Source organism: Tasmannia lanceolata, unplaced genomic scaffold (genome assembly GCF_043159265.1).
Source record: "Tasmannia lanceolata isolate RefF3 unplaced genomic scaffold, GAP_Taslan_0.1 ptg000008l, whole genome shotgun sequence".
Classification (NCBI taxonomy): domain Eukaryota; kingdom Viridiplantae; phylum Streptophyta; class Magnoliopsida; order Canellales; family Winteraceae; genus Tasmannia; species Tasmannia lanceolata.
The window spans coordinates 17,920,001-17,946,618 of NW_027518685.1; the positions used below are offsets into that span (position 1 = coordinate 17,920,001).

The 26,618-nt window shown below is 38.2% G+C and overlaps 1 protein-coding gene across 2 annotated transcripts in view; it reads left to right on the top strand.

Moving 5' to 3' along the window:
* LOC143884645 (protein HESO1-like) overlaps positions 1-26,618 on the top strand; it is a 45,702-nt gene that overhangs the window by 8,386 nt on the left and 10,698 nt on the right. The window contains exons 4-8 of one of the 2 annotated variants that reach the window (XM_077388323.1): positions 5,925-6,113; positions 8,938-9,114; positions 11,479-11,663; positions 13,397-13,492; positions 15,738-15,783. In XM_077388323.1, the coding sequence (XP_077244438.1) occupies positions 5,925-6,113; positions 8,938-9,114; positions 11,479-11,663; positions 13,397-13,492; positions 15,738-15,783 (693 nt within the window). The remainder of the gene's footprint in view (positions 1-5,924; positions 6,114-8,937; positions 9,115-11,478; positions 11,664-13,396; positions 13,493-15,737; positions 15,784-26,618) is intronic. The other variant, XM_077388324.1, reaches the window with a different exon arrangement.

Here is a 26,618-nt window from a genome sequence, read left to right on the forward strand (position 1 = left end):
TAGTGAAAGAAAATTGTGACATGTGGGCTTGCTGCCGATGCTGGTATTATGTTGACTATTTTGACGGTTTTGGCCTCTTTTTCTTGTGCTTATTTTCTCCTCCTTGGAGTTTGATTGAGTATTGTGTGAGCCCTGCTCTGTTCTTCTGATCATTGATTTTGTAGATGTATTAAAAAGTCATGATGCATCAATCCTTTTAATGTGTTCACTCACCATATTAATAGTGCTAGGGAGGTAAATTTGGCTGCTTGTTCTTCCGCTATAGACCAGAGCTGGAGATTGCTTGCTCCTTCTGAAACTATACTGTTATGATTTTTTATTTTATATAAATTATTTTGTACTTTATTCCTAAAATAGAGTGTTAATGATCATAGTTGGAGATTGCTGGCTTCTTATGTAACTCTATTGTTATATTTGTTTTATTTTATATAAATTATTTTGTACTTTATTCCCAGAATAGATTGCTAACATATCATAAAAGGGGAAAAGCAAAACTCCCTAAATATCTCGAATTTGTTGGAGAAGACTACAATGATCATTGATGTGTACTTTTGGAAACATTTTCTACTCAACACCTTAATCTATACCTTGTCTAATCATCTTAACAAGAAATTAGAGTAGATCTATGGTTTGAAGGCTGTGATAGAAGTACATATTTGAATGGTATAATCAGTGTTTAAAAACGTGGATGCGGCGTAGAACTCGACCGAAGAAAATCCTAGTCGACTCGACATGACGCGGTCAAGTATTCGGTTGACACAGTCATAATTTGGTAGAGTCAAAGGGGTTTTTATTTACTCTGTAGGGCAAAACATGGAAGACGGATGTGGCGCAATGCGGCCAAGGTAAAAGGGAGTCGACACGGACACGGGTTTTTTTTTTTTAAAACTATGGGTTTAATTGGAGTGGATAAAAAGTTTAAAGTGGCCATAGAACATATATATATATATATATATATATATATATATACACATAATCTCAACTCAACTCAACAAAGCCTTTGTCCCAAACTAGTTGGGGTCGGCTAAATGAATTCTTTAGAAAAATTTCACGAAGAAGGTAAAAAGAATCTACCTGGCTCTAATCCTAGTTCTAGTTGGGTTCTTCTACGTGGGTCATTTTCTTCCATTCTATCCTATCCAAGGTCATGTTCTCTGTTATGTTTCTAGCTATCAAGTCTTTCCTCAATGTTTCTACCCAAGTTGTTTTCAGTCTGCCCCTACCTCTTTGTACTCCATCAATTTGGCACGAGTTGCCTCTTCTAACCGCAACATCCAAAGGCCTACGTTGGATATGTCCAAACCATCTTAAGCGGTGCTCTCTCATCTTCTCCTCAATTGGAGCTACCCCCACCTTTTTACGAATGTCTTCATTTTTAATTCTATCTAGCCTTGTGTGGCCGCACATCCATCTAAGCATTCGCATCTCCGCTACACGCATTTTATGCACATGCTGCTTCTTGGTGGCCCAACATTCTGAGCAGCTGTCGTATAAAACTTTCCCTTCAACTTGGTAGGGATTTTACGGTCGCACAAAACTCCTGAGGCAAGCTTTCACTTCAACCAACCTGCTCTTATTCTATGGTTAACATCCTCTTCAATCTCTCCTTCCTTCTGTAGAATTGAACCAAGATAGCGAAAGATATACCTCTTAGGTACCTCCTGTCCAGTCATACTTACTACATCCTCATCCCGCCTCCTTACATTACTAAAGTTGTATTCCATATATTCTGTCTTAATCCTACTCAGTCTAAAACCTTTAGATTCCAAAGTAGTTCTCCATAGCTCTAATTTAGCATTACTCCTGCTTTGGTTTCGTCGATTAATACTATGTCATCTGCAAATAACATACACCACAACACCTCATCCTGGATACCTCTGTAAGCTCATCCATAACTAGCGTAAAAAAATAAGGGCTTAGAGTAGGGGTGCAACTTGGGCGGGCTCAACCCGAACCCGACGGGTTCAACTCGGAAAAAAGTCGGGTTGGGTTGAGTTCAGGTCAGGTTCGGGTTCGGGTTGGGTTTTCTAAACCCGGGTTGAGTTCGGGTCGGGTTCGGGTTGAGGGCTTTGGCAACCCGACCCGAGTGAACCCGACATTTTTAATAAATTTTTTTAATTTTTTAAGGTTAAAATCTCGGGTCGGGTCGAGTTGGGTTGAACTCGGGTTGGGTCTGGTTCGGGTTGGCAAAAAGGGTTCCTCGGGTCGGGTTGGAACTTGGGTCGGGTTCGGGTTCGTGTTGAGCAAATGGTTGCTCGGGTCGGGTTTGGGTTGGCCTCAACCCGACCCGAGTTGCACCCCTAGCTTAGAGCTGATCCTTGGTGCAGTCCTATTGTAATTGGAAACTCACTAGACGTGCCATCCGTGGTTCTGACACTAGTTACTGCTCCATCATACACATCCTTAATCACATCAACATATTTAGTAGGCACTTTTTCCCTTTCAAGGACCCACCAGTCCACCACATAACACTCCTGGGAACCCTATCATACGCTTTCTCCAAATCAATGAAAACCATATGAAGGTCCTTTTTATTTTCTCTAAATCTCTCCATTAACCGCCTAATCAAGAAGATAGCTTCCATAGTCGATCGTCCGGGCCAAAATGATTATCTGACACCTTAGTCTATGCTCAATTACCCTCTCCCAAAGCTTCACGGTGTGACTCGTTAGTTTAATTCCCCGATAATTGGTGCAACTCTGAATATCCCCTTTATTCTTATAAATAGATACTAATGTACTCTTCCTCCACTCATTAGGCATCTTCTTCGTCTTCAAAATATTGTTAAATAATCTAGTTAACCAAACCAAACCCACATCACCCAAGCATCTCCAAGTCTCAATAGGAATATCGTCAGGCCCCTAGCCTTACCTAATTTCATATTTTTCATAGCTACTCTTACCTCTGATGTTCGGATTCTACGAACAAACCTCCGATTTGTATCATCAAAAGCGTTATCAACTTCTTCCAAATTCGCTACATGTTCTCCATTAAACAACTTATTGAAGTAACTTCTCCACCTCTCTTTCACCTCGTTTTCTTTTATTAACAATCTTTGATTCTCGTCTTTGATGCATTTTATATGATTCATGTCCCTGCTCTTCCTTTCTCTCATCTTAGCAAGCTTGTGGACATCTTTTGCACCCTCTTTCGTCCCTAACCTGTGGTACAAATCCTCATATGCATTGCCTCTAGCTTCATTTACTACCTTCTTAGCTTCTTTTCTAGCCAATTTATACTACTCAATGTTCTCCTCATTTCTAAACTTGTGCAAACATTTATAACACTCTCTTTTAGACCTAATCGCCCTTTGGACCTCCTCATTCCACCCTCATTTGTCTTTAGACGGCTGCCCACTTCCTCTGGATCCTCCAAGTACCTCGCTAGCCACTTTCCTGATATAACTAGTCATCCCGTTCCACATAATATTAGTCCCCTCATCAAGACTCCAAGGTCCTTCTTTAAGCAGTCTATCCTTAAATATCTTTAGTTTTTCCTCTTTGAGATCCCACCACCTAGTCCTCGGATGTCTAACATCTCTATCTTTTCTCCTCCAACGTTTGATGCATATATCCAACACCACTAGCCTATGTTGTGTGACTACACACTCCCCAAGTATGACTTTACAATCTTTACACGCAGCTCTGTTCTCTCTCCTAGTGAGGATAAAATCTATCTGGCTACAGTTGTTGCCACTGCTAAAGGTTATCAAGTGTGAATCTCTTTTCTTAAAAAAAGTATTTGTTAACATCAAATCATATGCCACTGCAAACCCTAAAATATCTTGTCCTTCCTCATTCCTATTGCCAAAACCCAATCCTCCATGAACCCTCTCAAAATCTCCACTAGTTCTTCCCACATGACCAGTTAAATCTCCTCCTATAAATATCTTCTTTCCGTGTGGTATTCCTTGGACTACTTCATCCGTATCGTCCCAAAATTGCCTCTTGACAGAATCATTTAATCCTATTTGAGGGGCATACGCACTAATAACGTTAATCGTCTCTTCACCTAATACTAATTTAATTTGAATAATTCTCTCACCCTTCCTTTTAACATCTACAACCCCATCTCTTAGGCTCTTATTTATTATGATCCCGACACCATTTCTATTCCTCTCCTTCCCTATATACCATAACTTGAAACCCTTATTTTTTATTTCCCTAGCATTTTCTCTTACCCATTTAGTCTCCTGAAGACAAGCTATATTAACTCTCCTTCTACTCATTGTATCAACTAATTCCCTCACCTTACCTGTTAGTGAACCTATGTTCCAACTGGCTAAATGAATCCTACTATCTTGGACTAGCTTCCTCACCCCTCGCACCCAACCAACAGAGTGCGAGGACCCTTGCCCATTTTCCACCACACCCGGGCGCCAATGTGGCGCGTCACTAAGGGAGTGACGGCTCAGGACTCGCCTCCTCACCCCCCGCACCCGCCCATGAAGGTGCAAGGACCCTTGCTCATTTAACACTACATCCGGTCGCTGATGCAGCGCGCTACTAAGAGGGTTACGCCCCAACGAATTTTCTATAGGATTCATTTCATAGAAGAGTGGCAAGGTTTTTTTGGCCGGCTACCAACCCGATGCCAACCCTCTTCCTTTATCCTGGCTTGGGACAGGCTGTGAAAAACACAGGCGGAGTTTTTCTTTCCAACATTCTTTTGTGAAAACATGGAAGGATTAATCAAGTTGTAAAAGCACCAACAAATTATGAGAAAATGCATAATTTCCCTCCAATTCTTGTAATACTCTGTTTTACTTGAAACTTGATTCGAATCTTAATTGCATCAGTCATTGGATGTCTTCTCAAGAGAGAGACCGGGTTGATCAGATGGGATTTTTCTGGTATAATAGGAATCAAGGATTCAAATGAGGTGTAAGTGAGCCCGTTATTGCAGGGCATTAAGACCACCGGCGGAAGAGACTTGAATAATCTTATTGTGGAGGGAGACCCCTTTAATGTTATCAATTGGATGGATGTAAGCCGCCCTCATCTATGAAGGTTTGTAGAGATCATACTTACCAGGTCGAGAAACGGATACAGGAAGCGAAACGTGAAACACGTGAAAAAAAATTAAAGGGTAAACGAGAAACGGGAAACACATTGACAATTGAACTGAGAAACGCATTGAGAAACTTCTTGGAAAACGCGAGGGAAATGTTTGTGAATCGCGAGAGAAACATTTGGAATTGCGAGACGAAACATGAGTGAAAGATTCATGCATTTGATTATAGCGAGGAAGGTGGAAAATGCCAAGGTGGGAAAACACAAGGGAAACATGAGTGAAACGTTTCTGACATGTTTTCCGAACATTTTCTATGCTTTTTGCACGCGTTTCCTGAACATTTCCCGCGCGTTTACCACTCGTTTCTCATGTGTATCCCATGCGTTTCCTGAATGTTTCCTGCGCGTTTCTAAAATGTTTCCCCTATTTTTAATAAGCATTTCATTTCTGTGAAAACGTGTTTCCCACCTTCCTATGACGTTTCCGGCTTCTATGGTAGAGATGATTGATGAGACTCTGGATTGTGTGCAAGGTCACCCTGACCGCTTTCCACATGTCCGAAGGTCGGCCAATGGAGAGGCGGACCGACTTGTCTGAGCTGGATTTGATTGGACGACGCTGGAGATTTTTCACCATCTTCCTCCTCGACTCTTTTTGTTGTGGCTGTTTTCTGCTCCATCTGCTCTGTTGTTCTTCCAACTATCTCAATCACGTTTTTTTCTTCCTTCTAATAAAATATCATTTAAAAAAATCTGAAGTACATCAAGTTGGCTTGACCATGTTTTAGGATGACTTTTTTGAATTTTGATTCTTATTAAATTAAATTAAATTCCGTGTATTGTATTGCTGAAAGCATCTTGTGCATGTGACCCAACTCATTCTTTTTTTGTGATTTATATTTGCTCTTCAAGTCTTGCGCAAGCGGGCGAAAAAATTTGAAATAAAGGAATCAGAGAAGACTAGACTGAATCCTACTTGTATATCTACACTAGAGGTGCTACTTGATGATGTTTTTTCCATTCTTTCCCCAACACCAAATGATTATAAACTTCGAAGTGAATTGGTCCAGATTTTTAATCAGTTGGTGAAGAAGATCCCTGGTAAGTTTTTAGTTCTGAACTTTTCTGATAAAGCTGCAAATTTATTTGGTTTCATGAATACTATTCTCGAATTACTTTTCTGGAGGAACCATCATAATTGTATTCTTTTTATGAAATTAATGTCACATTCTGTAATGGTGGGACATAATAACTATTTCTGTGCAGCCAACTCTTGTACTAGTTTGATCTACATGTTTAGTTTTTCATTTGTTCTGACTTTCCGTGAGGTATCATAGGCCTGGAATGATGCTTTTGCAAATTTCTGCGTAAGAGAGATGCGTATCTTTTAGTTGAAACATAGTTGTTTATTCATATTCTTTCTGCATTTTGATTTCTCGCTACTTTGCACTTTTATGTTGGATATATTAGGTTTAAATGTTTAATATTCTCTAAGACAAGATATAGAAAGTTTAGATATTCTCAAAAGTATCTACTGCTGAATTACTTGGTATTGGTGTCTGATTCTGTTGCTGTTTTGCACAGTATGATGGTTTCTCTCTGCTAAGTAGGAAATATGATATAGACTTCTGAAGAGATACAATTGTAACTTTTTGGACATTTTTGTGTTGTTTACTCATTCTTTCCGTGCTTTGGTTTCTCGTTCCTTCGCACTTTTATGTTGGATTGATTAGGTGTAAATGTGTAATATTCTCCAAAACAAAGATATAGAAAATTTAAATGTTCACAACAGTATCTATCACTGAATTACTTGGTACTGGTGTTCGATTCTATATCTCAATCTATAAAACTTAAAAAAAGAGTGGAAAACATATAGAAATGGAGTGAAGTCTTATAATGAACTTTGCCTTGGCAATTCCTCAAAAAGATCTGTGCAATATAACTAGGAAGAACTCAACTAACTCTGAAAAGACCAAAGACGAAATACCGAATCTCGCGTGTGAATCTACAGTGAATCATAAGGTGTCAATAGACTGGGCATCTGTTATGCAGAAGGCACAATGATTGGCAGTCATAACGTGATCGTCATACTTGTCATCATTCATAATTGGCTAATGACTGGAACATGGCGTTATTCATTTGTAGACAATTGCTCCTTTTTTGAGGAAATTGTCCAAATGATACTAAGTTATTATAAAGCCTATGACATAGGTGGGTATCCTTTTGTTTTTCCTTTTTTTGTTCTGCTAATATTGGTCTGGCCTGTTCATGGATATCAAAAAATGAATTAACTTCATTTTTTGAATGGTCGAGTGTTTCATTGATAAAAAGACCGAGATGTCCAATACAATAAAACATAGAAGCATTTACAAGTACAACTAATAAGCAAAAAGAAAAGAAGAAGAAGATCAAAAGGAATTCAAGGAGGAAGGAAATCGTATTGCTCCAAAGCCACCAAAAAGACACCACGCATAGCTGAATTATCCGCTACCACATTGGCGGATCTTCTAACGTGTTGGTAACAGATCGATGAGGTACCGACAATATCTTGGGTTTCATCAAAGAAAGAGGCAAACTGCCAAGGGCAGACATGAGACCCACTCAATCAATGAATCACATTAAGAGAGTCCCCTTCCACTACTACCATATCCAAATTATCTTCCGCCACGAGCTTTAATCCTAGGAGGACTGCACGAACCTCCGCCTCATTAGAATCGGTAGTCCTAATGGGACCTGCAAAAGCCCACTGAACCAAACCTGAATTGTCTATAAGGACACCCCCAATCCCCGTTGGCCCGGGGTTCCCTAAACTAGATCTATTGAAGTTGAGTTTCAAGAAGCCCAATGCCGGTGGTTCCCAAGGTTGCATAATCGTAGATCGAGCTTCTGAACTAACGCATACTTCCCTCCAACCATTCCACTTATCAAATGCGGAGACAAACTTGCATCAAGGAATTGCCTCAAGTCATGAAATTGTAAGAGTGATCCCCTTCAAAACAAGATGAATACATTCATAAATCTTTGCCATTTTAGCTTACGACGGGTGTGTCAATTTAGGTATGAATGCGGGGATAGAAACAAAAGTGATTATATATTTTTCTGCAAAAGCCATTATTAATTTTTTTATGTGAACCAAGTTTGCTAAATGAATAAGCTGTCGTGTGTTTCTGGACTTCTGCTGACAGTCAAGACTTTCCACTTTATATGATAAGGGAATAGAATCATGCTTGATTATTACAGTGATATTAAAAAATATGCAGATGAAAATCACTTGAACTATTGGGACTTTTCACATGCTTCCATAATTCATTTCGCTTCACCGATAGGGATATTTTCGCCATCCCTATGTTACGATGGACGTCCCTCAGTATTAATTCTTCTCGTCAGTTTAGTTATTATGCAATGTTGGATGATAGTAATGCTATTTTATATTCACTTGTATCACAAAAATTTATTGAGTTGATTTTGTATCAATGAGAAAAAGTGCTCCACCCTTCTTGAAATTCTGACATGGTAACAAAGTAGGCGAGCCCCTCATTGATTTTGAGAAGTTCGAAGATTACAAGTAGTGTTTTTTTTAGGGACTTGCTAGCGTCCCTCTCAGAAGGCATTTCGCGGATGGCCTGTTGCATGTGAGAGCAGCCACCTCATCAATGAAGACAAAATATGCTGAAAAGTGAGCCCATGTGGCTGCTCTGACATGAAACAGGCCATCTGCATAATGCCTTCTGCAATGGACGCTAGCAAATCCCTTTTTTTATATTTACAAAATTGTTTGTATGGCAGTTTGTTCCTTATTTTCTTGTTTTAATCCTCTTTTATTCCATTTCTCTATTTTGTTTTTTATAACTTGTTAAGTCCTGGTTTGTTTGTGCCTCTTCTGTAGAAAACTCAACCTGTGATGCTCACTTGTTATTTCTTTCAGGTGGTGGCCATGACTTTCCTATTGTCGAGGCATTTGGGTCCTTTACAATGGATATGTTCACTATTGATAGTGATCTGGATTTATCTATCAATTTCAGTAAAGATGCAGTTGTCTTTCCTCGAGAGAAGACGATTTCAGTCCTTAGAAAGTTCTCAAAAGTGTTCTACACTCTTCAAAGTACTTTCCAAAACTTTGGATAATTCCTATTACCTTAATCTTTTTTGTAAAATTACACTCTGTAAATGGAACTTAGTTGAACTAAGCCACTTTAATAAGTCGAATGACTCAACACAATGTGTTACGCTAGCTTATATGGATCTATGCTTTTGATAATTCAAGGATTCGTGGTTTACATCTTAGGCATCTGTTCGGTGGTGATCTTATAATATCATGAACTAGGATAAAAACTGTTAAAGTATAAAAGATAAATAACGTTTCTCCAACGGCTTAAGCTTTTGGAGAAGTTGGTAAGTTAACAAAAACATTCTCTATAAGAACTTTGACATATTTTTTAGCATTTCAATGGGGTATTATGTGTTTAGATTTTGGTCCTTTTTTTGAATGTATGTACTTTCTAAACTCATGGCACATGAATGAATAATGAAGCAATCACAGTTGAGAATATTCTGAATTAATTAAAATGTATTAACGCATGTTGATAAAACAACTTACCGAATTTGTTACTCGTGTTGGCAATTTTGGCTTGCAGAGGTAATTTTCTTTTCTGCTCATTACATATTCACTGTGGCAATATTGGCATTTTTAGTTTCTATTTAAGTAATTAAAATGGATTAACACACGTTGTATTGTATGGTTTTTGCTTTATTTCTCCTTCATGTTATTTGTGTTGAAGTCATTTGACCTAGTATTTTGGAAACCACAAATTCAAGCGTGAAATTGCTCAACATGGAACACCTGTTTCTATGTGTGATTAGGGGTGCAACTCGGGTCGGGTTGGCCTCAACCTGAAGCCAACCCAAGGAACCATTTACTCAACCCGAACCGAACCCGACCCGACCTGAGTTCCAACCCAACGAGGTTCAAACCGACCCAATCACCCAACCTGAGGAACCCTTTTTTCCAACCCGAAACCCGGCCCGACCCGAGTTCAACACGACCAAACCTGACAAAACCTGAGTTTTTAAGCTGAGTAAAAAAAATGATTAAAAATGCCGGGTTTCACTCGGGTCGGGCTGCCCAAGCCCTCAACCCGAACCCAACCCGAACTCAATCTGGGTTGCGAAAACTCAACCCTAACCCTAACCCGACCCAAACTCAACCCAACCCGAACCTGACCTTTTTTCAGCTTGAACGTTGAACCCGATCCGAGTTACACGCCTATGTCTGATGTGTGTTGAAGATGCAATTACCCTACATGGAACTAGTGCTAGTATTAATAGAAATGTATTGAGTTGAATTTCTAGCTGCGTACATCTAGCCCTCGCTCGACCCCGCAATGGAGGGAGCCTCGTGCACCGGGCCGCCCTTTTTTATTGAGTTGAATTTCTATTGGGATACTGTGGTTGTTAGCTGCAAATGACACACACATGAGCAGGTGCCTTTTTGATCTTTCAATGAAATCCCTCATCATTTGTTTGGATTAACTTTTCTTGTACTACGTGTGTGAGTAAATTGCAACTTGACTGGTCCGAGGCAGCTTTTACGTAGTTCATGCGAGCATGCTGGTGAAACAATTCCAACCAAGAGCCAAGCACATTATCGTGAACCTAATGACTCTAGGTCAAGATTTTAATGGAACAACAAACTCTCTTGTTTCAATACTTTACAATTTCAAAGAATGTGTGCGAGTCTAGTTATTTTAGATGACAAGGAGTTGGTATTCTGTGGTCTACTTTTGAACCTGGAAAATACAACATCCATTAGTTTTGTAGCGACCCTCTTCCTCAAATTTCGTTTTCATGGATCAAAATTGAGTTCAGTGGTTTCTTTTACAACAATCAAATTTAGCCTAGTTCCATGTAGCGACCCTCTTCATAAAAAAAAACAATAAAATTTAGCCAAAAATAAATTCTAATGTGCAAAGGCATTATGATTATTTTTACATGTTACGTGGTGACCATGATTTTGTAAAGAGTAATGGTGATTTTTCTTTTGATTCATTAAGTTGATTTCTCAATTAATTACAATAATTTTTACAGAATCTCTTTTATGTTGTAATTTTGAATTTATGGATTCCCTGTATTTAATAAATTATTTTTCTTTACATTCATTAAATCCCTCTCAAAACCATGTTTTATAGGATGTTTGATCCAAATAAAAAGTCTGTCTTGATGATACATTGACCGTTGAAGGAGTCCTTTTCTTTGGTGTCATTTGACGGAGATTTTTTCAGTGCCAGATTTCATGTCTCATTGAACATGTTCTTTTAATCTCCTATCTTAGTTTGCATCTTGAAGAAAAAATTCCCTTTGAAAGGTTGTATTTCATTAGGTTGCTTGATAAGTGCCCAAATACTCCGTGCATTCATTCTTGCATGTTGTATCAGGGTTGTTTGACACACCTATACTTTATATGTTACAGATCGAGGACATGTTCATGGCCTCCAACCAATCTTGAGCGCTAGAGTGCCCATTTTGAAAGTCGTGGATAGTGGAACTGGAATTGAATGTGATATTTCAGTTGAAAACAAGGATGGCATTGCAAAGTCTAAGATTATTGGCATTGTTTCTTCGATTGATAAGAGGTTTCGCGTATTAAGTTTTCTGGTAATAACCTTTTCCCTTCTTTTTTTCCTTTTTTCTATATACGGCAAACACATATTACTCGGCAAAGCTTTCTTTAGCTCATAACGATTTGCTAGTCTTTTTTGTTTTTGAGTGGTAAAAAAGATTTATTAAAAGGAAAGCAAAAAACAACAAACACAAGCAGCCAAGATGTTCAAAATTAAACAAAAACAGAGAATCTCGATGTGTGCCAGCAAAGGGGTAATAATCACAGACAGTAAGATCCCTTCTAGAAAGTCCATCGTGGGCCAAATCTTTGGCTGCCGCCTGCCGCATTAGCCAATCTATAAACACGCTGAAAAGAAGAGAACTGCCCATCAATATGGTTAATGATCTACTCCATCGCATCAGCAAACCTCCACGGGAAGCTGCCTCTCTTCACCAATCATCTACTGACACTAAGCAAATTCGTAGTCTTCTATGTGGGTTTTTTATTATATATTTTCTTAGATACAATTCATGTTTAAATTGTTGTATCTTCTCATTCATTGAACACACTTTTTTAATCCTGTTCTTAGTTCTTTGTCAATTTTTTTTCTTTTATTTTTTAAAGGAATGATACAAGCAAAATTCACAAGCAAGTCCATAATTAAGCAAAGATGTTTCATAAGAAGAAGAGGATTGATTAAGATCCAAAAGAAAGCCCGAAGGAGACGACACATCGTGCTAATGTCAATGTCGGGCTATACAAGGCTCTGCCCATCACAAAAATTGTCATGTTGGATCATTATGGTTTATGTTTTATTAGTGATTAAATTTTGTTTTGGCGTAAAGTTCAATTACGTTTTAGTGGACATGTAAAAGGGAAATGTTAGCAGTGTTTTATGTCAAAACATGCAATCCTTTTAATTTGGAAAGTTATCCAGTTGAAAAAGTGGTTTTTTTTTTATCGGGATTTGTAACCTGCAATATGGGAAGAGTTGTTAATTGAATTTAGCAAGTAGGCACTAGTTTAGAAGTTGATTATCTATGTTTTCTTTGTCAACAACATAATACTCTTCCCGTTTTTATTTTGGTCTGCTCTAAAACGAATGGTTGATCTAAGTGTCGAAATTGATCAGGATTTGTAACCTGCATTATGGGAAGAGTCCTTAATTGAATTTAGCAAGTAGGCACTAGTTTATAAGTTGATTGTCTATGTTTTCTTTGTCAACAACATAATACTCTTCCCGTCTTTATTTTGGTCTGCTCTAAAACGAATGGTTGATCCAAGTGTCGAAATTGGTCCTATATGGCTATCCCAATGTTAATATCAAACTAGGTTTTTAAGGGTTTTAGGCCTATGTGTATTAAGTTTTAATTTACTTTTTTGAGAGGTTAATGATTTAGTACAAGCAATATATATTTGATCTTGGGTTTTGCCGTACTTTGATCATGTTTTGATCACATTTATCAGCGTTTTTATCTGTCTTCTGTATTGTTTGTTAAAATCTATTGGATTTTTAGTGTATATATTCAATTATCTATCAAGTTTTCTACTTTTGGTGGATTCATAGTTGTTTTCTTGCTTCAAGGACCCTTGTTTGGGTAATTCATTAGTTTAATCATTTTTTCATTGAAATAATTATCCAGTACATGAGCTAAAGCTGTTAAATGAGTAATCAGATAATGATATGTCTCCTGTCCTTTTTGTCTTGTGTTACAATTGTTGAACTTTATATTTCTTGGCCCTTGTCGGCATGACATGTATCGGCATTATAATTTTCCCTTTGCAGATGAAAGCTTGGGCAAAGGCACATGACATTAATAGCTCAAAAGACCGCACTCTGAACTCTTTATCCATAATCTCACTGGTTGCTTTTCATTTGCAGGTATATTTTCAGTTGAATGTTGCCATGCAGGCCCTTTTTAATTGAATAACTCGGTGATATGTTATCCCCAACACACATATGCTCGTTTTTTGACAAATTAAGAAGCTGTATTTTTTTTTGGGGACTAATTAAGAAGCTGTATGTTCGCCTAAATGAAAAAAATCAAGTCAAAATAATTCCGTGTCGCCTTTTTTCCGTATCTTGTCACTTACCCAGTTCAATTTTTCTTCAATAAAATCTCCCCTATAAACCATAGGATGACATATATTAAGCAATAGAGTATGGGAATTATCAAGAAAATGGCAATTTTTCTTCTCAACAGCCCCAATTGTTTTGGAGTGCGAATACAAGATGTCTGCTGAAAATTCTTGATTGAGCTATATAATTTTGAAATTTTAATGATTTACAGCAATTAGCATTGTATGAATGTGATATACATACAGAATTTCTTAATGAAACACTTGATAAATAGACAAAATGTCAGATACCTCCTTCACTAATTTTTAACAAGAAAAATCATTCAAAACACAACAAAATACCTGTGACGTAACAAATTTTTAACTCTAGCTAGTCCTTGAATACCAGAATGAACAATGGAAAAGGTTACTTTCTTTTATCATCCCTAGATTAAAAGGAGAGGCTTCTCCAACTCACAAGCTTCACGATCCAATGTAGAAACAGACTTCAAGACTAGTAATTAACAACTTTAAACCTATGTCACAAATATCTCCAATAATTTCAATATATAGTATTTTTATCGCAACATTTTGATAAAACGACAAAATCCCGAAAGAATCTGATATTTTAAAAATATGGCGATATTTTCATTTTTATCATAAAATATCACGATATTTTTACGGTATTTTTTATTTTATATTTTTTTCTTAAAATTTATATATTTTTATATTTCTTAAATAATTTTATTATTATCGTTTTTTCCCCTATTATTTTTTATTTGAAAAAAAATAATTTTTTTAATATATCCCGAGATTTTCCCTTGCCGAGAAAATCCCGAGAATGATGTTTGTGACATAGCTTTAAACTACAAGTATGTCAAGGGGCAGTCCTCTCTAACATTGAGATGCAAATAGGATTGGAGGGGCAGTCCTCTCTAACATTGAGATGCAAATAGGATTGGAAAATCCCATCCTGCTAAAGTCGAGAATAAATATTGCTTTAACAGGGAAGGTTTCTATTCGAAGTTTGGAGGTACTTTTGACAACATTGTATTATCCAATTCATTCATTCCTAATCAGAAAACATAGACCATATTTGTGTTAGACAGTACTTGGACTTATGTGTGAGTTGACTGGTTTTAAGTTCTATGTATTGGGTAATCTCTACCCTCCTATTTTTCGTTTCTTCATTTCCCATAATAATACCTTTATTCACAAAAGAAGAAACTAGTGAAACGACCAGTCTATTTTAATCAAATAAACAGTTATGAGAGTTCCTTATAAAATAGAACAAAATCAATTACATGGCCCTCAGCAAGGAACCAAATAAGAAAGGATAGAACTCTCTAATAAAAACTATTAAAGATGGCATATAATGCCAGTTGACTAACTGTCTAAGTTGCAAAAATTTGCTAATTTATCTGTCGGGAGATTTCCTTAGCGATGGATGCCGGAGCAAAAATACTTGGGAAAAATCAAAACAATGTTCTCCATCTTCTCGAACATGTTGGAGAAGCACCATGAGGTACCAGATTCCTTCTTTAGTCACTTAACTGCTGACACTGAAACGTCTTCAATCCAGACTTCAAAGCGACCCATCTCTGTCAAAAACTTTAAACCTCTCCAAACAGAAATAAATTCTGCCTCAATCCTCTGAGATTCACGAGCAGCACCTGCATAGCCAAAATGACAGCACTTCAGAACTGTGCTTCCAAAACCACTTCACTGAATTAAAACAAGTTCCTAACCAAAAGTTTCACACAACTCCGAAAGCTCTGATAATATGTGGCAGTGAGACCTTGTATTCTGCGTCCGCACTAAATTTGATTACGAAGTCAAATTTCTTGATCTTTTTTCTTTTAAATGTAGGAGTGATCCAAGTAAATGGTAAAATCACTGTGCATCATGAATTATTACTAAGCCAACCAAATTAGTATTTTCCAACCCATGAGCTAAACAATAGCTGTTTTGTACGTGTGAAAGTGATTTAAGAGCACCAGATTTTTTTACAGTATATGGAGAGATCTATTTTGTCTTATTGCTGATCTACCTCATTTTTGGTCTTGCAGACTCGAGATCCTCCCATATTACCTCCTTTTTCTACCCTATTTAAAGGCAGGTACCTCTTTGCAAGCTATATGTGATTATCTAGAAAGAACTATAGCTATTTGACTAATAAAAGGAAGATGAATTTCTCCCTATTGTTTGGAAATGACAATTGGCACACCATATTGTTTTGTGACAAAACCTTCGCACTTTACCGAAATCGCTCACTTCTCTAACATGCCCTAGTATCTTAATGCTACTTCGCTTCCAATACATGCTCACACCTACATTTGACCTTTCTAGTGGGTGAGTTGGCTTATACAATGATCATATTTGGCACAATATTTCAATGAGTTGAAAAATATGATATTCGAAGTAATAACCAAAAATAAAAAAAATTCCCGAAATATCTATATAAAATTTCCCAAACCCTCAACCCTGGATGTTTACAGTTGTATGCTATAATTTGCTAATTGTGTAATATTTGCTTACTTTGCAACATTTTCTGTTTCCTTGATAGATGTAAAGAACCCTAATTGAATTTCGAATTTAAACCTGTCAAATGTCTTTCCATAATAATTTCTAGTTTTTAATGCATCAGTTGAGAGATGTCACGTCTTTAGAGGAGAAAACAATAATTTATTCCATTGATTCAAACACTAGAAACTAGGTTTAACTATCATATTACAAAAACAAGTACATTACTGAAATACCTTAAAGTGAATGTCAATAATAGTAGGGCCAAATAAAGGCAACACAATTACACTTATAGGTAATACCGCTACCGCAATTTTTGGGAATCCATTCATGCGTCATTAGTCAAGGTTGGTACTATAATAGGTCTTTGGTACCCCCTGAGTTTAATTCTCAATTAGGTTGTTCTTTTCCATCTTGTTCAAAACCAGTTCTCTAGCAGTGACAATGGGCAATCAGCATTAGTCTTACATAATCCAATTTTGATCACAGCTCCATGGAATTTCTTCAACAATGCTTGAGATACTTGTTCTAGACTATTGAGGCTTTCTTTAGTTGATACAGGCCTTTGAGGTCCTACTGGTATCATTTGTAGACTGACTATTTGGTGCAAACATAGGATTCATGAATCAGATCCAGGAACTATGGAACAATAAACAAGGTTATTAATTCAATTAGGGTAGCAAACATTCATTCGCAAACAATTTAAACATGACAATGTAATCATTGACAACTAGACCATTCATAGAACTTATTAACTATTGTGCTCAATCATCAATGAAGAATATAATATATCCTAGAAATGCTCGTACATTAGATTCATGATAAATCAATCTAACTATGAAAGAAATCCGACCACAAAGTGTATGTAGCAAAAATAATAGATCTACAATAAGTCTAAAAATGGCTCAGGTCAATACCTAATGGTATGTTTGGACGCTGGAAGAGGATTGGGGAAGGGAAACGGTGGCGTTGCTGACAGAAAAAAGGTAATGAAAGGGGAATACCTTTTATGATTCCAGGTGACGTTTGGTTTTCGTCGGTTGGGGAGGGAAGACGAGCGCCCAGGGAAGGAAGAAGAAACTAACAAGAAAACCATATCTGACAATGAATGAAAATGAAAATGCGACAAGAGAGGTGCGGCGAGAGAGAGAGAGAGAGAGAGAGAGAGAGTGTCGAAAGCCTTCACACTTGTGGTCTCTGGCCCAAATTGCAAACATTCATTGTCGTGATCTCCGGGACCATTTCAAAAGGCTTTGTTACACCTGCTGCTCTATCTTCTTCAACAAAAACCATATAAAGGTGGATTTTGCATCCTCGCCATCCTCGATTAACCATGGTTTTAAATTTCGGCCGAAATATTTCAGTTTCGGTAGAAAACGAAACGAAATACATATTGTTTCGAAAAAGTACCAAACTTCGCTGAAAAGTTTAGGAAATTTCAGCCGAAACGTTTCGGAAATTTTTACAAGATTTCGTTTGAAATTTCATACCGAAACCGAAATATTTCGGTTTCGCTGATGACCGAAACTGAAACCGAGATTTAAAACCTTGCGATTAACTCCCAGAGTCGATAAACTTAGAAACAGTGTTAACCACAAGCACAAAAAAGAAACTACGTCTCCCCTAATCTCTCTCTCTAAAATCTCTCTCCATGAAAAAAACTCTCGTTCGAAGGAGATCCAAAATCGAGGGTTTTCTTGTTCGCGACTCCAGCTCAGAAATTCAGGGTGACTCCAACTCCTAAAATCCCGTGACTCCTACTTCAGAAATCCTCGCCGGTGACCCTGACTTCCACCTAGAATTATTGGTGCAAAGAGATTTGGAAGGAGAGAGATTTACTTGCTCCAGAAATCCTCGCCATGAAAGAGAGATTTACTTTCCCCCTAAATCAAGCCGATAAAGGGTATACAAGGAATGGCACAAATTTTTAGGATTAGGTTTGGGAAAAGAGGGTGTAGAGAAGATGAGAAAGGTTAGAGACAGAAATGGAAGGAGAAGATAGGAAAAAAGGTATCAAGGGAGAAAGAGTAAATAGAAAAGGAAAGGAGGGGAGAAAAGAGAAGATAGTGGGCCCTTTTTCTTATTTTCTTGGTTGATGGTCCCTGTCATTAAGTTCCGGAAAACGTACAAAGCGTTGAAATATCTTTAAATTGCCAATGACAGTGGATAACATTGTATCCGATCTTATCAAGATGTCAATTGAGATTGCACAAGAGCATGGCTTTAAATTTCCACCAAAACAGACATGAAATGACCTAAATATTTCCATTTCCATCCCCACCAAAACTGAAACCGAAGGGACAGAAATGCATAAACCAAAAGCGTAGTATAATAGTAGTAAACTATATCAGTATGCATTGCATAATTATATTTAGGAAAAATTATTAAAAAAATGCAAAGTTTTGTCTAAATTGTGAATAAAGGGTAGTGATTTGAAAATTATAAAAAAGGTGTTGTCAGGTGAGAGAAGATGGCTTTTAGGACAAATATACCCCTCCTACCTCTTTTTTCCCTCCACCTTTTTCACCTATACCTATACACTTATTACCTTCTCACCTACCACCTTCTTCTTCCTCAAGGCTTTTCTAACGTGGAAAACTCCATGAGAGGGTTTTGAAGGTTGCCATTTACCTACCACATTCTTCTTCCTCAAGGATTCATGGAAGGTTTTTGAAGCTTGCCATTGCCATTGTAGTTTTGAAAAAAGCTCCATTGCCAACGTTTCCAAGCTCCATTACCATTGTAGTGTTGAAAAAAAACTCCATTTGCAACGTGATAAAGCTCCATTGCCATTGTACATTAAGAAAAAAGCCCATTGCCAACGTGATATAGCTCCATTGCCATTGTAGTTTGGAAAAAGATCTCCATTGCTTATTTGGGTGATAAACATAGCTTCGGTTAGGTTTAACATCTTCTCTTCATGTTTTCATGTTTTTTGTGCTTTGGTTTTTTCACCATATTTATGAGACTCTTTGTTTGGTTGCCATGTTTATCTTGACCTCTCTCTATCTCTCTCTATGTATACAATCATGTTTGGTTACATGCTAGAACCTAGTGGTTCCGAGGTATAAAATGTGGTTCTGTAGTGGTTCCGGGGTAGAAAATCTGGTTCCCTAGTGTTCCGAGGTATAAAATGTGGTTTTGTAGTGGTTTCGGGGTAGAAAATCTGGTTCCCTAGTGGTTCTGAGGTATAAAATGTGGTTCTGTAGTGGTTCCGGGGTATAAAATGTGGTTCCGTAGTGGTTCCGAGGTATAAAATGTGGTTCCCTAGTGGTTCCGGGGTATAAAATGTGGTTCCCTAGCTGTTCTGAGGTATAAAATGTGGTTCACTAGTGGTTGCTATGTATAAAATGTGGTTCCCTAGTGGTTCCGGGGTATAAAATGTGGTTCCCTAATGGTTCCGGGGTATAAAATGTTGTTCCCTAGTGGTTCTGGAGTAAAAATTGTGGTTCCCTGTAGTTCCGAGGTATAAAATGTGGTTCCCTAGTGGTTCCGGGGTATAAAATGTGGTTCCCTAGTGGTTCCGAGGTATAAAATGTGGTTCCGTAGTGGTTCCGGGGTATAAAATGTGGTTCCCTAGCGGTTCCGGGGTATAAAATGTGGTTCCCTAGTGGTTCCGGGGTAGAAAATGTGGTTCCCTAGTGGTTCCGGAGTAGAAAATGTGGTTCCCTAGTGGTTCCGAGGTATAAAATGTGGTTCTGTAGTGGTTCCGGGGTATAAAATGTGGTTCCGTAGTGGTTCCGGCGTATAAAATGTGGTTCCTTAGTGTTTTCGGCGTATAAAATGTGGTTCCGTAATGGTTCCGGGGTATAAAATGTGGTTCCCTAGTAGTTCCGGGGTATAAAATGTGGTTCCCTAGTGGTCCCGGGGTATAAAATGTGGTTCTGTAGTGGTTCCGGAGTATAAAATGTGGTTCCGTAGTGGTTCCGAGGTATAAAATGTGGTTCCTTAGTGGTTCCGGGGTATAAAATGTGGTTCCCTAGTGGTTCCGGGGTAGAAAATGTGGTTCCATAGTGGTCCTGGAGTAGAAAATGTGGTTCCCTAGTGGTTCCGGAGTAGAAAATGTGGTTCCCTAGTGGTTCCGAGGTATAAAATGTGTTTCCCTAGTGGTTCCGGGGTAGAAAATGTGGTTCCCTAGTGGTTCCGAGGCATAAAATGTGGTTCGGTAGTGGTTCGAGGGTATAAAATGTGGTTCCCTAGTGGTTCCGAGGTATAAACTGTGGTTCCATAGTGGTTCTGAGGTATAAAATGTGATTCTGTAATGGTTCTGGGGTATAAAAGGTGGTTCCGTAGTGGTTCTGAGGTATAAAATGTGTTTCCCTAGTGGTTCCGGCGTATAAAATGTGGTTCTCTAGTGGTTCTGGGGTAGAAAATGTGGTTCCCTAGTGGTTTCGGGGTATAAAATGTGGTTCCCTAGTGGTTCCGAGGTATAAAATTTGGTTCCCTAGTGGTTCCGGGGTAAAAAATGTGGTTCCCACGCCAGGCCTGTACGGGCCGGGTCGACCCGCGTGTCACCCGGATTTTTTAAGATGTTTTTGGGAAATGTTATCCGCATTACTGTATTTTGATGAGGACACTCCTCACTTTATTAAAAGTACGGTATGGCCCGCACCATAGGATGATCCAAACCGTCCATTAGATAGGCACAACCTAAATAGGTTGTGCCCCAAAAAGCATTTCCGTAGGTTTATCCTAACCCTCTGATCAGAATGTTAGAGGGTTGGTCCTAACCCTCTATAGATTGGAGGGTTAGGATCAACCTATGGAAATGATTTTTGGGACACAACCAATTTAGGCTGTGGCCCATCTAATGGACGCTTTGGATCATCCTATGGGGGGCCATACCGTACTTTTAATTAAATGAGGAGTGCTCCTCATCAAAATACAGTAGTGTGGATAACATTTCCCTTCTTTTGTATGGGAATTTGCTAGCCACCTTTGCCGAGGCAACTTCTCGGCTTGAGGCCCATCATTTGATGCAAAGATAGGCAGAAGTAATATGGGTTCAAAGGTGGCTAGCAAAAGCATAATTGCAAAAAATAGTAATCATTACTTGCAAAAAATAGTAATCATTACGGATTTGTGGCTGAAGTGCTAAGTTTTAAATGAAAAATTACGAAAAAATGGAACCAAAGTATTAAAATTACGAAAAAAATACCAAAAGGATGCACTAACATATGACAATTACCGAACTACAAAGTTTGACCATCTTCCGTCGGAAGTCCGAACGTTTGTTCGAAAGTCCGACTCGGAAGTCCGAACAAACCTTCGGACTTCCGAATGGAACCAATATTTTGGTTATGTATACTGGCTTCCATTCGGAAGTCCGAAGTTTTGTTCGGACTTCCGACGGAAGCCAGTAGAATAGGGATAATTCCAAAGATTTTTATTTTCAAATTGAGTAAAAATTCGAAGAATAATAGTTATACATTGTGATCTTAGTGTCATACAGGCAACCATAAATTGAAGCTTGATTTTGATGTTTTAGAATAAAAAAATGCAAAGAAAATGGATTTATCTTGAAAATGGGGAAAACAACAAAATTCAGTTTTAAGCTCAAAATTCATTTTCTTTGCATTTTGTAACACTCCTTCGATAAGTTTATCATGAATAAACCCTCATGATTACCAAACCCTGGTGTAAATGGCAACCTTCAAAACCCTTCCATGGAGTTTTCCACGTTAGAAAAGTCTTGAGGAATTAGAAGGTGGTAGGTGAGAAGGTAATAAGTGCATAGGGATAGGTGCAAAAAGGTGGAGAGAAAAAAGAGGTAGGAGGGGTATATTTGTCCTAAAAGCCATCTTCTCTCACCTGACAACACATTTTTTATAAATTTCAAATCACTACCCTTTATTCACAATTTAGACAGAACTTTGCATTTTTTTTATAATTTTCCCTTATATTTATATGAATTGCATGTGAAATGTGGTGCATGTATTTTGCATTAATATTTATATGAAGCACAGTGATAAATCGACTCCCATATATCTTAAATTGACCCTCATATAGGGCAGTGCTAATATATATATATATATATATATATATATATATATATATATATATAGAGAGAGAGAGAGAGAGAGAGAGAGAGAGAGAGAGAGAGAGAACGGTTCCTACACATATGTGTAGATAAGTTATCTACACATTAGCTTAAAATACAGTGGGGGCCACATTATTTGGGTGATCCAAACCATTCATTTTTAAGGCCCTCACATAGATAGGGTGTCCACAAAAAATCAGATCCATAGGATCATCCTAACCATTCGAACTGTGGAGGCAAAAAATGGACTAATTTGTGAAGGTTTAAAGACATCCATTTTACCTCCACAAATCGTAGGGTTGGGATGATCCTATGGATCTGATTTTTTGTAGACACCCTATCTATGTGAGGGCCTTTAAAATGAATGGCTTGGATCACCCAAATAATGTGGGCCCCCACTGTATTTTGAGCTAGTGTGTAGAGAACTCTCTACACATATGTGTAGGAACCGTTTTCTCATATATATATATATATATATATATATATATATATATATATATATATATATATATATATATAGGTGAGGTTTCCGAGGTATCGTGCAGCCTGAGCAAGCCACTAAAATACACCATCTCCCATGTTGTTTCACTCTCTAGCCATCCATTTCAAAACCTCCACAAATCATAACTCTAACCCATAACCCATAACCTAAGAAGCACGGGTACTCTCCGGAGGCCCACGCACCCGTGTCGGGTGCGTATCGGGTGCGGGTGCTCTTGGGTACTCTTTGGGTGCGTACCAGATACGCACCCAAACATCATACAAAACTAAAATCCAGTTTGGGGGTTTGGGTACGTATCGGGTGCGCTTGGGTGCGCACCCAGTTCGAATTAAATCCAAAATTACCGATTTAAAATAGAGGGGCTATCCCAATTAACTAAAAGGGGGTGAATATATCAAAATATCTATAAGATATATACCCCTTAATTAAATACCTAACTTAGAAGTAATATTAGATTTTGGTGAAGTAATACTACATTGTGGTGATGTTATTGTTATTTGATTGTTCTCCAATTAAATTGTTTGAATTCTTTATCAAAATATTTAATTTTTTAATTTTTATAAATATATAATAAAATATAAAATATATTATATTCAACGTACCCCCAACGTACCCGTATCCTATTTTTTTTAAAAGTCACGTATCCACGTACCCGTATCGTGTCGTACCCGCACCCCGTACCCGTATGTGTGCTTCATTGCCCATAACCATAACCATAACCATAACCATAATCCTACCTATAACCTACAGAATGAATGGGTTGGATGAGTGAAACAGCTATGAGAACAACTATGAGAGATGGTCTATTTAGAGGGCTGCTCAGGCTGCGCGATACCTCAGAAACCTTTTCCATATATATATATATATATATATATATATATATATATATATAGAGAAAACGGTTCCTACACATATGTGTAGATAAGTTATCTACACACTAGCTTAAAATACAGTGGGGGCCACATTATTTGGGTGATCGAAACCATTCATTTTTAAGGCCCTCACATAGATAGGGTGTCCACAAAAAATCAGATCCATAGGATCATCCTAACCATTCGAACTGTGGAGGCAAAAATTGGATTAATTTGTGAAGGTTTGAAGACATCCATTTTACCTCCACAAATCGTAGGGTTGGGATGATCCTATGGATCTGATTTTTTGTAGACACCCTATCTATGTGAGGGCCTTTAAAATGGATGGCTTGGATCACCCAAACAATGTGGGCCCCCAATGTATTTTAAGCTAGTGTGTAGAGAACTCTCTACACATATGTGTAGGAACCGTTTTCTCATATATATATATATATATATAGAGGAATAAGATTGTACGCTCGACCGTACCTAAAGTTAGGTACGGTAGAGTGCCAAATCACATGGGTCCCACATTTTTGGTGAGCATCTAAACCATTCATTTGCAAGGCCCCATCATAGATAGGGTGCATACCAAAAATCAGCTCCATAGGATCATCCTAACCCATCCATTTGTGGAGGCCAAAATGGACAGACAGTGTTTGTCCACAAATCTGCCCATTTTGGCCTCCAGTTTTGGAGGGGTTAGGATGATTCAATGGTGCTGATTTTTGGTATGCACCCTATCTATGATGGGGCCTTGCAAATGAATGGTTTAGATGCCCACCAAAAATGGGGGACCCATGTGATTTGGCACTCTACCGTACCTAACTTTAGGTACGGTCGAGCGTACAATCCTTTTCCTCATATATATATATATATATATATATATATATATATATATAGAGAGAGAGAGAGAGAGAGAGAGAGAGAGAGAGAGAGAGAGATGGGGGTCGATTTATCACTGCCCTTATATGTATAGAAATATCAGAAATGTGCGGCAATGCATTTCACTGGGTGTTTGATGTTTATAAACCATTATGAGTGGTTGTCTTGCACTCTTGCTTATGTCATGGTTTCTAAGTGTGTATTTGTGTTTATTCTATCATTTTTCTGAAGTTACATCTTTAAATTCTATCATTTGCTTATGTTTCCATTTGTTTTTATGTCTTTTTACAGGATTTCCGCCCAAATTTTCACAAACGAAACTGAAATGTTTCTGTTTCCATGGCGGCCGAAACCGACACATAAATTTAAAACCATGCACAAGAAAAAAAAACCTAACTGCAAGGATACGGAAGACGCTCTGTTACCATGAGAAATAAACTCACGTTGGTAAAGAAAAGAACGCCATTTCATTTGCTCGAAACCTAAATGCGTGGTACAAGTTCCATATATATATATATATATATATATATATATATATATATATATATATATATATATATATATAGGGAAAGGTGTGCGTACTCGGTCGAGTAGATAAGCTTATCTACTCGGTCTGGTTAAAAACAGTGGGGGCCCACATTTTTGGGGTGATCCAAACCATTCATTTGAAAGGCCCTTACCTAGATAGGGTGTCCACAAAAAATCAGCCCCATAGGATCATCCTAACCCATGCAACAGTGGAGGGAAAAATGGGAAAAAAATGGACAAACACAGCTTGTCCACAAATCTGCCCATTTTTCCCTCCACTGTTGGATGGGTTAGGATGATCCTATGGGGCTGATTTTTTGTGGACACCCTATCTAGGTAAGGGCCTTTCAAATGAATGGTTTGGATCACCCCAAAAATGTGGGCCCCCGCTTATCTACTCGACCGAGTATGCACACCTTTCCCATATATATATATGTATGGGGAAAGTGATTGTGAGCGGCCCCTCATATAAGCTTATATGAGGTGACCGCTAAAAACATGGTGGGCCCACATTTTTTGGGTGATCCGAACCGGTCATTTGATAGGCCCTGACTTAGATAGAGGGTGCCCAAAAAATCAGCTACATAGGATCATCCCAACCCTTCAAACTGTGGAGGTGAAAGAGGGGAAAATGGGCGGGTATAAATTTGCCCACTTACCCGTCCATTTTCCCCCTCTTTCACCTCCACAGTACGAAGGGTTGGGATGATTCTATGGAGCTGATTTTTTGGGCACCCCTTATCTACGTCAGGGCCTATCAAATGACCGGCTCGGATCACCCCAAAAATGTGGGCCCACCATGTTTTTAGCGGTCACCTCATATAAGCTTATATGAGGGGCCGCTCACAATCACTTTCCCCTATATATATATATATATATATATATATATATATATATATATATATATGAGAAAAGGGTTGCTGCGCTCGAGCGCAGAAACAGGGGGGTGGGGCCATTGGAGGGGTGATCTTAAGCATTCATTTGGAAGGCCCCATCATGGATGTGGGGCCTACCAAAAATCAGCTCCATTGGATCACCAATGGGTCTCCATTTGTGGGGCAAAAAATGGGCAGATACTGTTTGTCCACAAATCTGTCCATTTTTTGCCCTACAAATGGACACCCTAAGGTGATCCAATGGAGCTGATTTTTGGTGGACACCCTACGCATGAAAGGGCCCATCAAATGAATGCTTTGGATCCCACCCAAAATGTGGCCCCACCCTGTTTCTGTGCTCGAGCGCAGCAAATGCATACTATATATATATATATATATATTAGGTTTCGTCGTAAACCTAATTGGTTACTTCCAATTACGTAAATCAATAGTTCAAACTGCACAAAGCGAGCAGCCAATTCACGTGTCTTAATGCCCTTACAAGAAAGCATAAATGCGGTAAAACTCAAAGGTCCAAGGCAATACCCTTTCACAAAACAAATGAATAAAGTAATAAGGAACGAAGAGAAGTTACATAGACCCTTTTATAGGTTAACATTATTGTGTCCTTGTTTAGTGCCCTTAAGCAGTTTGACGAAATTTCCTTGAATCGTCACCACCTTAAAATGTTGGACATAGATAAGAGTGCTAAAGCTAAAGTTGCCGTGCCATTTGTTTTGTCGGAT